This window comes from Rhinolophus sinicus, chromosome 18, assembly GCF_057876585.1.
Source record: "Rhinolophus sinicus isolate RSI-liver-muscle chromosome 18, RSI-T2T, whole genome shotgun sequence".
In the NCBI taxonomy this organism is placed as follows: Eukaryota; Metazoa; Chordata; class Mammalia; order Chiroptera; family Rhinolophidae; genus Rhinolophus; species Rhinolophus sinicus.
Window position 1 is genome coordinate 112694668 of NC_142518.1, and position 17532 is coordinate 112712199.

Here is a 17532-nt window from a genome sequence, read left to right on the forward strand (position 1 = left end):
CATACCAAGATAACAGAGCCCTATTTCCAATCTTGATTATTACAAATTAAGTCACATCCGATATTCTGGACTATATAGGCTGCTCCAAAACAAAGAAGACAGTTACTCCACTCAACTGAGCACATTTTCCTTCCAAATCTGACCCACTGGGAGGGAGTGGGCATCAGCCCAAGTGGCCCATTATGGAGATAAGGTAGACTTAAAAACAATCCATGATGTCCACATTCTGAGCCTTGAGGTTCTCTGTGCCATCAGTCATGGAGAAAGACGTTCCATTTCTTTCTGAGAAGCATATAAAACTGGTGGTGAAGGATTAGAAATTGATTGTTTTTTCTCTAAACCAAGAAAGCACCAATGTTCTCTGAGCTGTCCTTAGGGTCAGGCCTCATTGGAAACCTTAGGTCCTGAGTGTCCCCCTCATAGATCCCAGGAACTTCACTGTAACCACAAAGACCAAAGCTCTGAGCTCTCAGTTTGGCCCTAGGGATCTAGAAATTCAACCTTAGGCTTCAGAAGACCAGGAAAAAAGGAGGTACAAAAGAGGCAATAGTAGAAAAGAAATAAAAATGAAAGGAACTTTAGAAAGTACCATTTAAAAGATTAAAAAGACACTGAGTTGACTCCCCACTAAAGAAGGGTACAGACCTATTATGTGGGGAGGAAGACCCTGGCAAACGGGCTAGGTCCAGAGCTGTCACAGTCATGCATATCTATGAGATGAACAGAGAATAGAGGTGTCACTCCTCACCCAAGGTGTGTGTGTGTGTGTGTGTGTGTGTGTGTGTGTGTGTGTGTGTGTGTGTGTTAGGGAAGGGAGCAGTGCAGAGGATCTAAAGCGGGGAGGGTTTGATTTTGTCCCTGAAGTGCTAGGTAGATATATCAATAGAGTACTGAGAGGCCATTTTTTCAGGTCCACCCGATCAAAGATGCAGGCAGTAAAATTCTACCCCATTCATTGTCATCCACTCCCCTCTTCTCTATAATCGAGCTGAACTAGGAACATGTCTGGTAGCCCCAGGGCTGCGGAATCCAGCTCTCCAGGCTAGCTAGAATAGTGAAGCAAGAAATGACACAGGTCAGTCTTAGGAAAATAGTGAAGAATCAATTCTCTGGTGGGATGGGATAGGATGTGTCCCATTTGTAGAGTACTGGCTGTTGTGGACACAACATCCCAGGCCCCTGCTGCTTCTGTGGTATAAGAACAAGGCAGAAGAGTCCAGGGAGAATGACAGGGCAAGGCTGCCAAGAGCCCAAGAGACCTAGGGAGAGAGCAGAGCAAGTTAGAAACCTGTGGGGCAATCTCACTAGCTCCCTATTCTCTCCATCCCTCAAAAAATGGTTTCGGCCAATGATAGTTTTACCCTATTCTACACTGGTGAGACCATTCCTCATGAAACTGGGTTCAGTTCTAAGCTCCACATACTTTACAGGAACCAAAAGTGGTACTTTCCAGAGAGGAGATGCTATCTTCAGACTTCTTCAAGGCTATCACAAGGCAGGGGAAGCAGATGAGGTCTGTGCAGCCCAAGGAACAGAGCCAGGACCCACTGGTGAGTACTATAGGGAGACAAAGTTTTTCTTTACATTGAGCTCAAATTCACCAGTCAGAGTTTCAGTACACATTGGGCAATAGTGAGCTCACTGACACTGCAAGTGTGTCCGCAAGGATTACATAAAATTTGGTGGTAATATTATAAAAGGGACTCAAGCATGGATTGGAGGACTTGGAGGGTAAGATGGACTAGGTGACCTTGAAGGTATCTAGGCTGACTGTTTTAATAGCTGTCTTGGCTTTCATCTACATATGCTCACATTTTCCGAGGTAGGGTGTAGGGAGGGGGTGTGATTGAGGGACCTGGACAATACCTCAGCTGGAGAAATACAGAAATGGATGGTGAAAGGTAGTTGGTTAGTTGAAAAGTAGGAAATTACCCACCCTGCTGCCTCACACTCCTTAAGCCTTTGAGAAAGCAACACTTGCTATGGAATAGTCGCATTGATAGAGTTGGACAAGCTCTGGATTAGAGTTCCCAAACCTGGGTTGCAGCCCAGTTCTGCCACTGATTTGCTCTGGGACTGTGACTTTGAGCAAATCACTTTCTCTCTCTGTGTCTCAGTTCCTGCCTCTACAAAATGAGGCTAATAAACCTTGACCTGCTTACCATAAAGGGATATTATAAAGATGTAATACAGAATTGTACACCTGAAATCTATGTAATTTTACTAACAATTGTCACCCCAATAAATTTAATTAAAAAAAAAGATACAATGAGTAGGGGACATGAAGGGGTGTGTAAATTGTGACTGAGGGTGACAGAAGGAAAGAGAAACTAACATGGTTTCAATACCTCTAATGCATCAGATATTGTAAAAGGCACTTGCACATGCATTTCTCATTCAACCCTCACAAGAACTTAAGAGGTGAGAGGTGCTTTCCAGACTTTCCAGATGAAGGGCCTGAGGCTCAGAGAGGTAAAGGGATTTACACAATGTTCACATAGCTATTAATGAATGGAGATAGTTTTGAAACATAGGGCTCTCAGATGCCAAGGCCTGTGTATTTTACTACTGGGCCATGGGGCTTGTACACACAAGGGGATATAACTGAATAACTAATTAGTAGATAGTGGGGCACTGAGAGAGCTTGCCAAAGGCTGAGATAGTGAGCCTGGTGTCATGTCAACCTAGCTACTTCCTTGACAAGTGGAGGCCCAGAAATGTGATTTCTGACTGGCTCAAAAGATTAGCATCACCACTGTTGCCCTTCCATCCATCAGTGTTCCTAGCTTCCTGTTCCTCTACTGCTAGCCCTACTGAATAACATTACTCCACAGGATTCCTTGGGGGTGGTCCCCAATTTCTAGTCCTTCTTCCCCACCTTTCCAGCTCACCTCAGTAGAGTTAAGGGCTGGGGACTTCAAAGGGCACATTGAGTTCCAGCCTGTCTCCAGAGCTTTCAGCTGTGTTCCCCCCCAGGGTCTCAGCTCCAGTATTGGAGGCAGAGCTGGAAAACTTTTGCAGGTCCAGCTCTGTGCATTCGATGGGAGTGTGGACCCACTGGGAGTGGCTCTCTGAGGCGCAGGAGGCCATGGTAAAAGACTCTTGGGTGGGGAAGCCACGAGTCGAGCTGCTGTCGTCATCCAGGATGGGGTTAAGTGGCTGGGTCTCAAAGATGCTTTCACTCAGTGGGGACTCAGGACTGGTCTCCTGGCCAGGTGGCATGGGGAAGAGAGATTCCTCCTCCGCTGCCTCGTCAGCCTCAAACTGCAGCGAACCTCCTGCAACTCGAAGCAGAAAGCCACTGGGTCACCCAAAGGCAGAGGCTTCTCTCAGCAGGGCACCTGGTCCTGAGTACAAGATAAGGAAGGTTCTGGGAGCTAGTGCTCCCCTTCCCCTCCCTGGGGACCAGGGCACCTAGCACCAGGCTGAGGTGACACAGTTGAGAAACACACTTACATTGAGGTATCATATTGAGGCTACCTGGTGGTGAAGCAGGGAAAAGAGTTAATGTCTCCAGAGAAAGAGAAACCCTTTGTGGGAAGTAGGGTTTCAACACCCAACCCAAATCATCTTCATCTTCTGGTGTTATGCTTGTGTATATGTTATGTTATATGGTAAAAAGCACTCTGCAGAGAAAATTATGATTATGGACCTTAAAATAGACAGATTACCATGGATTATCCAAGTGGTCCCAATGTAATTGCATGTGTCCTTAAAAGTGGAAGAGAGAGGCAGAAGAATCAGAGAGAGTGTTAGAGAGATATGTCATCATAAGGACTCAACCCACCATTGTTAGTTTTGAAAATGAAACAGGGTGATGAGCCAAAGAATGTGGGTGGTCTCTAGAAATTGGGAATGATGCTCAGCTGACAGCAAGGAAATGGGACCTCAGCCATATAAAGGCAAGGAACTGAATTCGTCCATGTTCCTTAGTGATCAAGGAAACGGATTGTACCCTGGAGCTTCCAGAAAGAAATACAGCCCTTCCAACACCTTGATTTCACCTTTTGAAACTCTAAGCAGAGATTCAGCTGAGCCTACAAAACTTCTGCTCTATGGAAATGGTGAGATGATAAATGGGTGTTATTTTAAGCCATCAGATTTGTGGTAATTTGTTACCACAGTGATAGAATAGTAAATACATTCTTCACGCCTAAGTCTGATTCGACGTCAACTTAAAACTAAGAGCCTACGGGATGTGTGTTTGCTTGACTTCCACATTGTGCTTGTGGCTTTGTGTGTGGTTTTTAAAACTTTTTTTTTTATAACTCATTCCCAGAGCTTAAAATGATTTCATACAAAAATCCAGATTTTTGGCTTCTCTTGAAAATCCAGGTCTTGAAACACTGAATATTCCCACATGATAATGAACAGTTGGAGCTGAGCAGTAGAGTCTCCATTTGAGAGGAGATGAACTCTTCACTTTCACACAGTCCCTTCTCCTTTCTATTGCTCCTTACATTGGATCTACTTCATGCACTAATCTTGCCTATACAACTCCAGTATGCATGTAAGTCAGTGACTCCTGATAAACACCTTCCTCAAATGAGAAAATGTCTAACCCTCTTTCCCCTATGGAGACCCTGAGGGAGCTGTCTGCTCTCATATCCCCAAAAAAGCGTACTACATTATTATCTTGAGAACAGAGGAAAACCATATAAGGGTTATCCATTTCTCCTCTTCTGAATCAAGAAGAGGGAGACAGGCAGCTCTCAGATGGTGCCTTATCTTTCTGTGCCCTGGGGCTCAAATGCTTCATTGCCCGTGTTTCACACCCATGCCCAAGGACTGGGCAATAGCATTTATCTGAGAAACTGACCTCCAAAGTCGGAACCACAATATTCCAAAGAGTAGAGGAGAGAGAAGTAGAGAGTTTGATAAAAGTCATGAAGGGACTGCTCATTAGTACATAAAAGTCTTGTGTCCTTGAAGCCCATGAAATGCTAGATTCATCTCCAGTTAAGCCGGGGTACAGTGAAACATACTGTTAGGCTATTTGAAGATCATTTGGCAGGCCCTATAGTCAAAATCAGCAAGGTAGGTCTATATAACAGGGATCTTCTTATACCAATAGAGACAGGTAAAAGTTGTGTATCTAGTGGGCTGAGGAGGAGTCCTGAGCATCCCTGTATCTAGGAAACTTTATCCTCCCTCTTCCTTACTAAATCAACATCATTCACTAGCCTCTGTTCCTGTTTTGGTGTTTCTGCCTAGCTTTCAGTTCCCTGATGGCACTTAAGCTGTACTGAAACTCAGTACTCTTGGGTGGAGTTCTAACACCTTGCCTGGTTCTGGCCAGCCACCATTCCACCTCTCCCATCTTTGCCCTTAGTGACATGGACATTCTGTCTCACATTCTTGGCTGATAGCTGGAGGTGTGCTGAAAACAGATCACAATGTTGTTCCCGACTTCAGTATGACCTTCTAGAATTTCACATGGCCATCGCCTAGGGACTGGGCCAGACCTCTTTGAAAATCATTATTGTTGGGGGGAAAAAAGTCTAAGTTTGCCAACTCCACTGGACACTGGGTTCTTAGTTACCCATATCTGGATTATTACTATACTAAATACAGTTATGCAAGACCTCACCCACTTTTATTACTCATATCTCAAATCCATCTAGCCTTCCTTAATTCCTGACATGTTCCCGAATCTGTACCTATTAGTAGAAATGAAAAAATGGGAAAAGAACTTAGAAACCAACTAATCCAACACAATCTATCATTTTAAAGATTAGGGGAAAAAGAGGCCCAAATAAGCTAGATGACTTGTTTAAAGTTACACAGTGAACCTAAGCCTGCAGATTCCTTTCCCAAGGATTTCCCCATTGTGCTGTGTTCCTTTATGAATCCCTGTACCTTAATGAAGCAGGTTCCAATAGCCTCAGTCATCTCTGAAGTCCCATGCTTTCTATTGCCACCCCAAGATAGTCTACCCCTGGGGTTTCCCAGCACTGTGTGGAAGGCCTATTAACTCTCAGCCCCAGAAAATTCATCTATTCTGCTAATCAGAGCCTTGTTCCTGATTCACGTAATGTGCAAAGCAGCTACCCTTACCATGCTGGCAATGTGTGTTGAAGAACTGCTTGCAGTAGAGGATGAAGAGCCCCAAGAAAGCCAGGGTAAACACCACGAGCAGACTGCTCATCAGTACAAGTGTGGCCTCCTGAGGGGGCACTGTGGGTACATCTGCCTTCACTAAGCTCAACTGGAAGGCACCTGTGAGACAAGAAAGTGGGGGAGGTCAGTCAGTGCGGGCAGTCAATAGTCACCGTGACACTAGGCCTGGTCTTCCTCAAGCCATCACCCTTTCCCTAGGGCCTTCCCCAATTAGGGCGGCTAAGCTGCTTTTACTTCTTTGTAGAGCAGGCAAAAGCATCAAGAACAAAGCAGAGAAACTGGCATATACTGCTGGTATGGTATGAATTAGTACAATTATTTGAAGATGCACAAATCTTGTGGTCTTTCCATGTCACATCTAGTTATATAACCTAGAGAAGTGGAAACAAACTAACATGTTCATGATGACGGCACAGGATAAATAAATTATGGTATAACCCTATGATGTAATATTATTATATAGCGCTTAAAACACCTGGATGGATTAACATAAATAATGCAGAGGGAAAAGCAAATTGGAGAGAAAGCATATAGCTGGATATCATTTATATAAAACATTATAAAATATAAACTAATAGAATGTCTTTCCTATGAATATGTACATAATACATATATCACGAAAGAATACAAGTGTTAAAACATGGGTTGACAATATGGCAGAGTCACAGTGCTCAGCAATGATTCAAACGGTTCCCTGCACATCCTATATACCCTTGTGGTAAGGCCATCAGAGGACTTCTGGCCTAAGGACTAGAAGTGGAAGTAATGTGTGTCACTTGCAGACTGAAGTAGTTAAGAGCCAGTATGCCTTCTCCATCTCTTCCCCTGTCCCATAAACCTGGAAGCCACATGATCTAAATGGTTTAGTCACAAGATGAAGGAAGGTCTTTGTATAGTGAAAAACAAACTTTTATTATATTATATCACTGAGATTTGTGGGTTTGTTATTGTAGCATAGCCTACTAACAAGATACATGCAATTTCATGATAGTGATTACTTGTGGGGAGGTAGGAAAAGAATGGAACTCAGGATGAAAAAAGGAATTCCATTAAACCTGTGGAATCTTCGTTTTTTGTTTTTTTTTTTAAATCTAAAGCAAATATGCAAAATGTCCAGATTTATTAATTATGGGTGATGTGTAACTGATCATTTTTGTTTTTATATTTCCTGCATTTATTTCTACATATTTGAAATATTTTAGGATTTAAAAGACACCAATAATTTAAAAAGAATACATGAGTAGATATATAGATAGTAGATCAATAAAAATGACAGACAGACAGATAAATGGGCAGTGAAATAGGTATAGACTAGATCGTAGTATTTCAGTGAGACTTTTACTAGTTCTAACCATTAGGGACTCCTATAAACCTCATAGCATCATCGTCATCATCATCACCATCCACAAGTACACACGTTATAATTTATAAGGTGTTTTCTACATCTATTATTTCATTAGGCCTACAGAACCATCCCATAAGGTATGAAACACAATGATTGTCAGACTTAGTACTTTTTTTTCAGATGAGAGAAATGAGGTTCAATACATTTCAATGATTTGCAGAGGGTTGCACAGATAATACATTGTGAAACCAGGATTCAAATCTGATTCCCTTGCCAATCTACTCCACAGAAAGGAGTATGAGGGGGTAAGTCTTTACTACCCTGTCTTGCTACCACCCAATGGGTTGGGGAGGAAAAATGAGAAGCGAATTGGATACACACATTGAACCTCAGAAGTGGGGGTCTGCTTCGTGCACGGGATGCACTCTTGATCCTGCACACCTCCAATGCGTGTCTTTTGGTAGAACCTGTGGTCAGAGCAATAAGGGATGGCAAGGTGATCAATCAATGCCCTTGGACAGGTCCTTCCTGAGACCATAGGCAGCTTCTAAGAGTCTTGCTCTCCTGGAAGCCAACACTCACCACCACACCCCGTGAGTTCTCTGCCTCTATGTCTGATTCTGACTCAGAGTCCCAGACACTCTAACTCTTCCCCCACTCACCACACCCTATAGTCAAAAGGGAAACTAGTCTCACAAAAGAGGGGAGCACTGCTTTGACAGTGCTACTCTCTTTTTTTAAAATTTATTGGGGTGATAATTGTTAATGAAATTACATAGATTTCAGGTGTACAATTCTGTATTACATCATCTATAAATCCCATTGTATGTCCACCACCACCCAGAGTCAGTTCTCCTTCCATCACCATATATTTAATCCCCCTTACTCTCATCTCCCACCCCCCTTTACCCTCTGGTAACCACTAAACTATTGTCTGTGTCTGTAAGTTTTTGTTTCTCATTTGTTTGTCTTGTTCTTTTGTTTTTGGTTTATATACCACATATCAGTGAAATCATATGGGTCTCTGCTTTTTCTGTCTGACATTTTGCAGTGCTACTCTCTTTTAGGTTTACAGTGAGATTTGCCTTGAATCTTGGGCCTGGGGTAAGCATGCCAGCATGACAATAAAGCTGCTAAGTACTCATCTGTGGCTGACTATGTGCTAGGCACTTTATAGGAGCATCTTGGGAAGACACTGCTTCTTCCTCACAGGAGTTTAAACTCATCATGATATAGAGTTAGAATATCTCAAGTAGGCTGTGAGAGATAAGGTTGAGAGAGAACTCCAAGGCCTAGAGAAGGCCCAGAAGAGCTTGGCTTCATAAAGTGGGCTCACCTGGGCAGACAGTCCCCACAGACAGCATTAGAGGTAGCTGTGCAGTTGGTTTTCTGGACACGATTGATGACAGCACAGGTGATGCAAATCTGACATCTATGGTGGCCCCAGCTGCTTTTGTATCTGCGGGGAGGGCAGGCTGTGCAGTATGCATCTCCACCCTCTCCATACCCACAATCCTGCAGAGAAATGGGAGTTACTAACACTGCTTTACAGGAACTTGGAGAGAGTATCAGATATGGGACAAGTAGACATTGTACAGAGTAGTGTTTTACAAACTGCAAGTTGCAACCCATTACCAAGTCATGAAATCAATTTAGTAGGTTGCAACCAGCACTGAAAATTCAAATAGGACAAAATAAAACAATGGTATCAAATACCGGAGTGTATACATAGCATATACGAAAGCTAGGTATTTATATCAGTCAGCGTAGGATATGTTATGCTATGGCAAAAAGCAAACTTCAAATCTCAGTGCCTTAAAGTAACAAACGTTTCTTTCTCATTCACACTATTTGCCTACCACAGGTTTACTGGGGGCTGGGCATTATATTTTCCTCATTGGATTACCCAGGGTGACAGAGGCTTCATCTTTGTGCTGCCATGATTGGAGCATCAGGGAAAAGGGAACATTGTAAACTGTGCACTGGCTCTTCCTATTTCACTTTGCTTACATATCCTGACCACACATATCACCTGATCATTAGTAATTACAAAAGTAAAAGAAAGTGCAATTCTACAATGTGCCAGAAGGTGGGGAGCTGGAAATATTTGACAAATAGCTTTAATCACTACCTACCTCAGTAATGTTTTGTAAATCTTTTACAGATAAAATATATGTAAATATATGCTGGATTGTAATGAAAAATATATTTCTTACTCTTGGTAATGGTCAAAAATGTTTGAATGCCAATGGTATAGTGGAGAGACGAGTAATCCAGCTGGCTCTTGACTCAGGGTGGCTCCGGCCAGCCCCTCTCCACTTATGGGTATCAGAGGAGATTGAAATAGATGGTTTCTAAATATTCTTCCAGCTCTGAAATTCTAAGCTAGGAGCAAGGCTCCCGCCGGATATATTATAGCTTTTTCTCAAAGACACAATTTTAGTTATCAATGGATATTAGCTATTTAGTAGTTGTGTCAGAAACTGATTCGTTGTTCACCAAACTCATTCTCCTTTAAACCTGTGCCTACCATAGCCAGCATTCCCTGATCCCACTGCAGTCAGGTAGACCCACGTGCCTAATTTCTAGCCAATGGAATAAAATTATGTATGCCTCTCCTAGATCTGGCCCTCACAAAATGCCTGGTTTTTATTTGCTTTATACTTTATTTTATATGTAAAATATACTTAATTTTCTTTATACTTTGATTTTACGGTGCATAGGGACACCCAGGATGCTGCGGAAATCAATGTATTAAAAATGACAGAGGACATCAAGACAATGGAGGAGGTGGCAGCTCCAAGTTTTAATTTCCTCACAGAAACACCGAAAAGCAAGCAGAAACTGTCAGAATCAACGTTGTCAGAACTCTTGGAAACAGTCAAGGGTTACAGAAATGAAGCAAATGTTGAATCAAGAAAAAGGCAACTTGAAAATAATAGGAAAGGTTTTTTGGCATTTTTACTTGCCCTTACCATAGCCCTCTCCCCAAAGCAGCACCAGTCCTAAAGTGGAGGTAATCTTGAAGTGGCATCAACCTGTGTTACTAGTTTGAGGCCCTTATGCCTAGTTTCAGAGTGAGCTGAGCAAAACTTATTCACAAATGGTTGCGCATGTCTGTTTTAACCTGTCTGGGGGCTACCTAAAGGAATGATACAATGAGATCACCTGTGTTTCACTCAATGCAGAATGCAGACTGAAAAAGGGGTGGGCGTTTGTTTTAAAATGTTACAAAGCAAACTTAACAAACCATAGATGCCTGGGGCAACAAATTATGGGTGAAAACATACAATACACTGCCTAATTCTGGGAGCTATAGCTGGGGGCGATTCTTTTGGAAATTAGGACATTTAAAAGCACCAATACATATAGGGGGATTCAGAAAGGCACACATACGCCTAGAGCAAAACACATGCTCAGAAAAGACTGGAAAAGACCCAAAGCTTACACATTGGATGATCCATAGACTAAGTGTAAATTTGGCTCAGTGTTGAAGGAGGGTTTCAGTACAGAACCAATCTGCAAAGACTTGGAGGGGTGTGTGTGGTTTTCTTTTCCTCTCTCTTTTTTTGGTTGCTGATGTTGTTGGCTTTTTTAAACTCCTGGCACTCAAGGAAATCTCTGTCAAAATATTAAGTGAACATAATCTAAATGAACACAGATTTCAGTGACCATGTGTGGCAAGGAATACAGTCTTTACAAAAATATATTTTGGAAAAATACCTACAGAAATAGACTACTATGGCTTTTAACAAATAAAGAAGAAAAAAACTAAATGTGGACAAGGGAGAAAATCTGATTTCCAGAGTTACCACATTATAATTTAAAAAATGACCAGTTTTCAACAACAGCAACACCAAAATCACAAGACATACAAAGGAACAGGAATGTACGTCTCATTTTAAAGGAACAAATACAATTGACCGAAACTGTTCCTGAGGAAGTGCAGACATTGAACTTACTAGACAGACTAAAAGTACTGTCTTAAATATGTTCACACTTGTCTTATTAGGGAGACCACTTCAGGGATGGTGTAGATGCTTGATCACTGCACTGTACACCTGAAGCTAAAGCTGAATAATAATGAATGTCAACTATAATTATATATATATATATATATATATATATATATATTCATTCACAAGAAGTGGAGTGCAATATAAGGAACAGACACAGTGGAAATGTAACGGCTGTGTGTGATGTCAGAGGGATAGTAGATTGGGGGAGGGGATTATCACTTTGTGAGGGGTATAAATGTCTATTACTTGTTTTGTACACCTGAAACTAATAATAATAATAATAATAATAATAATGATAATAATAAAGAAAACAGGTAAAAAAAAGTATGTTCAAAGAAAAACATGGACAAAAAACTAAAAAAAAAAAAATCAGGAAATAAATGTATGAATATAATGGGAATATCAGTAAAGAAAAAAGTTGTAAAAAGAAACCAAACATAAATACTGGAGCTCAAAAATAAAATAACAAATGAAAAAATTCACTAGACTTGTTCAATAGCAGACCTGAGCAGGAAGAAGAAAGAATGAGCAAAGTTGAAGGCAGGACACTTGAAATTATAAAGAGGATAAAAACAAAAGATGATGAAGAAAGTAAACAAAACCTAAGAGGTTGTAATATAGAGTAACATATGCATTATAGGAATCCAAGAGGGAAAAGAGAAAAATGGAGGAGAAGAAAGAATATTTGAAGAAATAATACTGAAAATTTCCCACATTTGATGAAAGACATAAACGAACACATCCACAATGCTCAACGAATTTCAAGCAGGAAAAACTCAGAGATCCATACTAAAACATATTATAAACAAAACATGGATAACTGAAGACAAAAATAATATCTTGAAGCAGCAAGAGGGAAACAACTTGTTAAGTACAAATAATCCTTAATAAGATTAAAAGTTGATTTCTCTTCAGAAACTGTGGAGGCTAGAAGGCAATAAGATGACATATTTAAGTGTCAAAATAAATAAATTGTTAACCAATAATTCTATAATATATCCAGTAAAAGTATCCTTCAAAAATGAGGGAGAAATGAAAACATTCCTAGATAAACAAAAACAGAGGGAGTTTGATACCACTATACCTGTAATACAAGAAATACTAAAGAGAATTTTCAGGTTAAAATCAAAGGATACTAGATAGTAGTAAATCAATGCCATACAAAGAAATAAATATCCCTGGTAAAGGTAAATATATGGACAAACATAGAAGGCAGCATGATTGCATTTTTGGTTTTTAACTCCACCTGTTATTTCCTGTATGATTTTAAAAATAAAAGAATAATTATAAATCTGTTTTTGGGCACACAATGATTAAGATAATAAAAGTGACAACAATAACATAAAGGAAGGTGAGATGAAGCCATATAAGAGTAGAGTTATTGTATGCTATTGAAGTGAAATTGGTAGCAATTCAAACTGCATTGTTAAAATTTATAGACACAGACAATAGTTTAGTGGTTACCAGAGGGTAAGAGGGGTGGGGGGTGGGAGATGAGGGTAAGGGGGATCAAATATATGGTGATGGAAGGAGAACTGACTCTGGGTGGTGAACACACAATGGGATTTATAGATGATGTAATACAAAATTGTACACCTGAAATCTATGTAATTTTACTAACAATTGTCACCCCAGTAAATTTAAAAAAAATAAGTGAAACATTATTAAATCATTTATTTTATTTTATTTTATTAAATTTATTGGGGTGACAATTGTTAGTAAAATTACATAGATTTCAGGTGTACAATTCTGTATTACATCATCTATAAATCCCATTGTGTGTTCATAACCCAGAGTCAGTTCTCCTTCCATCACCATATATTCGATCCCCCTTACCCTCATCTCCCACCCCCCACCCCCCTTACCCTCTGGCAAGACAAACAAATGAGAAACAGAAACTCATAGACACAGACAATAGATTAAATCATTTTTGACAGTGCCATAAAAAAAATTTAGAATGTTAAGTGGAAGCCACATGGTAACCCTATAGAAATTATCTAAAAATATACATAAAAGAAATAAGAGAATTAAAATTTCTCAATGAAAAAAAAATCAACTATCACCAAAAAATGCAATGATGTTGAAAATAAGGGACAGAAAATGGTATAAAGCATACATACAACAAATAACAAAATGTCAGAAGTACTCTCTTATAGTATTACTCTTCACACCAATTGATTAAACTCTCCAAAGGCAGATTGGGAGACTAGATTAAAAACAAAACAAAACAAAACATGATCCACTTATATGCTATCCACAAGAGATTCACTTTAGATCTAAAGACACAAATAGGTTGAAAGTGAAAGGATGAAAAACATATTCCATGTGTGGTGAAAAGAGACTTGGGGTGTCTATACTGATGTCACACAAAATAGTCTTTAAAAACTTCTACAAGAGGGCCGGCCCGGTGGTTCAGGTGGTTAGAGCTCCATGCTCCTAACTCCGAAGGCTGCCGGTTCGATTCCCACATGGGCCAGTGGGCTCTCAACCACAAGGTTGCCAGTTGAATCCCTCAAGTCCTGCAAGAGATGGTGGGCTCCGCCCCCTGCAACTAAGATTGAACACGGCACCTTGAGCTGAGCTGCCGCTGAGCTCCTGGATGGCTCAGTTGGTTGGAGCACGGGCTCTCAACCACAAGGTTGCTGGTTCGACTCCCGCAAGGGTTGGTGGGCTGTGCCCCCTGCAACTAGAAAACGGCAACTGGACCTGGAGCTGAGCTGCGCCCTCCACAACTAAGACTGAAAGGACAACAACTTGACTTGGAAAAAAAAAAAAAAAGGTCTGGAAGTACACACTGTTCCCCAATAAAGTCCTGTTCCCCTTCCCCAATAAAAAATCTAAAAACAAACAAACAAACAAAAAAAAAACTTCTACAAGAGACAAGGAAGGACATTATATATTAATAAAGGACATTATATATTAATAAAGGGTTAATACATCAAGAAAATATAACGAGTATGAAAACTTATATACTAATAACAGAGCCCCCAAATCTATGAAGCAAGCCTTGGCAGAATTTAAGTGAGCAACAGCAGTTTTATGAAACTATCTGTAGACTTCAATACACCACTTTCAATAATGGTTTAAATATTTAGAGAGATCAACAATGAATATAGAGGGCTTTGAAAACACCACAAACCAACTAAACCTAACTGACACTGAGGTTAAGTTGGTATCAATTCAAACTGCACTATACCCAGCAAAAGAAGAACACACATTCTTCTCAATAGCACATGGAACATTCTACAGGATAGACTATATGTCAGGTTACAAAGCAAGTCTCAATTAATTTTAAAAGACTAAAATAATACACTGTCTTTTCTGACCATAAGAGAATGAAACTATAAATCAATAACAGAAGGAAAACTGCAAAATGTACAAATATGTGGAAATTATATACTATGCTCTTAAACAACCAATTGGTCAAAGAAAAAATTACAAGGAAAACTAGAAATTACTTAGAGATCAATTAAAATAAAAACACAACACACCAAAATTTATGGAATACAGAAAAGTTGTATAGTTGTAAATACCTACATTAAAAAAGAGAAAAGGGCCAGCCCTGTGGCTCAGGTGGTTGGAGGGCCGTGCTTCTAGTGCCAAAGTCACTGGTTCGATTCCCACGTGGGCCAGTGAGCTGCACCCTCTACAGCTAAGGCTGTGAACAACCGCTGTCCCCGGAGCTGGGCTGCTCTGAGCAACCAGAGGTTAGTGTGAGATGCCATGTGCTGCCATGAGTGGCCAGTGGCCAGCATGAGTGGCTGGCAGCCAGTGAGAGCTGCTGTGAGCTGCTGTGAGCAGCTGACTGGCGACCAGTGACCGACTGCCTCAGCCCGGGGTAGCGCAAGGCTCAAAATTCCATGGTCCAGGGAGCTGCGTCCTACACAACTAGACTGAGAAACAATGGCTGGAACCGGAGTAGGGGGTGGGGAGGTGGAAGAAAGGGAAAAAAAAAGAAAAAAGATCTCAAATCAGTAATCTAACTTTATACCTTTAGGAACTAGAAAAGAGAAACAAACTAAACCCAAAGATAGTAAAATAAAGGAAATGATAAAGATTAGAATGGAGAGAGAGTATAAAAACAATAGAATACATGAAATAAAAAGTTTCTCTTTGTAAAGATCAACAAAATAGGCAATCTTTTAGCTATACTGACAAAGAAAAAAAGCTCTGAAAGAAGATGCAAATAACTAAAATTAGAAATGAAAATGAGGATATTACTACCAACATCACAGAAATTAAATAAAAGGATTATAAAATAATTTTATGAACAATTACACACCAACAAATTAAATAAGATATGAAATGCACAAATTCTTAGAAATCCACCAATTACCTAAAGTGATTCAAGAAGAAATAGATAACATCAACAGACCTATAAGACGTAAAGAGATTGAATCAGTAATCATAAACCTCTCAATAAAGAAAAGTCCAGGACCAGATGGCTTCACTGATGAATTCCTCCAAACATTTAAATAATTAACACTAATCTTTCTCAAAATCTTCCAAAAAATTAAAGAAGAGGGAATACTTCCTAACTCGTTTTATCACAGGAAAAGGAAATTACACAGCAATATCCCTTATGAATATTCATGTAAAATCCTCAAAAAAATATTAGCATAGTGAATCCTACAGAACAGTAAAAAGATTATACACCAAGTGAGATTTATCACAGAAATGCAAGGGTGATTTAACTTAAGAAAATCAATCAATGTAATAAAGCTCATTAATAGAATGAAGGGAAAAAATGATCATCGCAATTGCCAAAGAAAAGGCTTTTGTCAAAATCCAACATCATTTCATCATAAAAACGTTCAGAATACTAGGAATAAAAGGGAACTTCCTCAACATTAAAAAAAGACACGTATGAAAAACCCATATCTAACATACTTAATAGTAAAAGACTGATACCCTCCCCCTATGATCAGGAACGAGAAAAGGATGGCCACCTTTACCACTGCAATTCAACGTTGTACAGGAAGTCCTAGACAGAGCTATTATGAAGTGAAGGAAAATAACTAAAATGCATCCCAATTGGAAATGAAGAAACAAAACTATATTTGCAGATCACATGATGCTACATATAGAAAACCCTAAATTCTCACACAAAAGCTACTAGAGCTAACAAAATGTTATAGGCTGAATTGTGTCCCACTCCCAAATTCATATGTTGAAGTCGTAACTCCTGGTATCTCAGAATATGACTTTGTTTTGGAGACAAGGCCTTTAAAAAGACAACAAAGTTAAAATGGGGTAGTTAGGGTGAGCCTAATGCAATACGCCTGGTGTCCTTAGAAAAGAGATTAGACATACAGGGAGAGAGAGAGATACCAGACACAGACATAGAGAAATGACCGTGTGAACACACAGCAAGAAGGCAGACACCTACAAGCCAAGAGAGAAACAGAAGACACCAAACCTGCCTAGACTTTGATTTGAGAATTCTAACTTCAAGAACTGTGAGAAAATACATTTCTGTTATTTGATTCACCCAATCTGTGGTATTTTGTTATAGCAGCCATAGCAAAGTCATACATAATGAATTCATAAAAGTTGCAGGGTATAAGACCAACACACAGAAATCAGCTGTGTTTCTATATGACAGCAAAAAACAATAAAAAAAATTTAAAAAGCAATTGTGATAAGTTTGTACAGTGACAGATGATTACTAGAATTAGTAGGGTGATCCCATAGTAAGGTATAAAAATGTTGAATCACTATATTGTATACCTGAAACTAATACACCCAGTACAAGATTGTATAGCAACTATACTTAAATAAAAAGACTTTTTCTAATTGACATTATAATAAAACTGGACAATAAATAACACACACACACACACACACACAATTATATTTCATAGCATTGAAATGAATAAAGTACCTAGGAACACATTTAAACAAGGATGTGAGAAAATTGTACATTAAAAAGTACAAAATCTTTCTGAAAGGAATTAAATATGACATAATTAATGGAAAGACATTCTGTGTTCATGTTTAGGAAGACATAATATTGCTAAGATGTCAATGCTACTGAAAGTTGTGTAT

At 39.6% G+C, this 17532-nt stretch overlaps 1 protein-coding gene across 3 annotated transcripts in view; it reads right to left on the bottom strand.

Annotated features, from left to right (window-relative positions):
- Positions 1-1124: 1124 nt before the first annotated feature.
- Positions 1125-17532, bottom strand: part of EDA2R (ectodysplasin A2 receptor) — a 49369-nt gene continuing 32961 nt past the window's right edge. For 2 of the 3 annotated variants that reach the window (XM_019718930.3, XM_088794831.1), the window contains exons 4-8: positions 8802-8980; positions 7847-7932; positions 6058-6219; positions 2892-3284; positions 1125-1259 (exon numbers count right to left, since the gene is read on the bottom strand). In XM_019718930.3, the coding sequence (XP_019574489.3) occupies positions 2902-3284; positions 6058-6219; positions 7847-7932; positions 8802-8980 (810 nt within the window). In that variant the 3' untranslated portion in view covers positions 1125-1259; positions 2892-2901. The remainder of the gene's footprint in view (positions 1260-2891; positions 3285-6057; positions 6220-7846; positions 7933-8801; positions 8981-17532) is intronic. The other variant, XM_088794832.1, reaches the window with a different exon arrangement.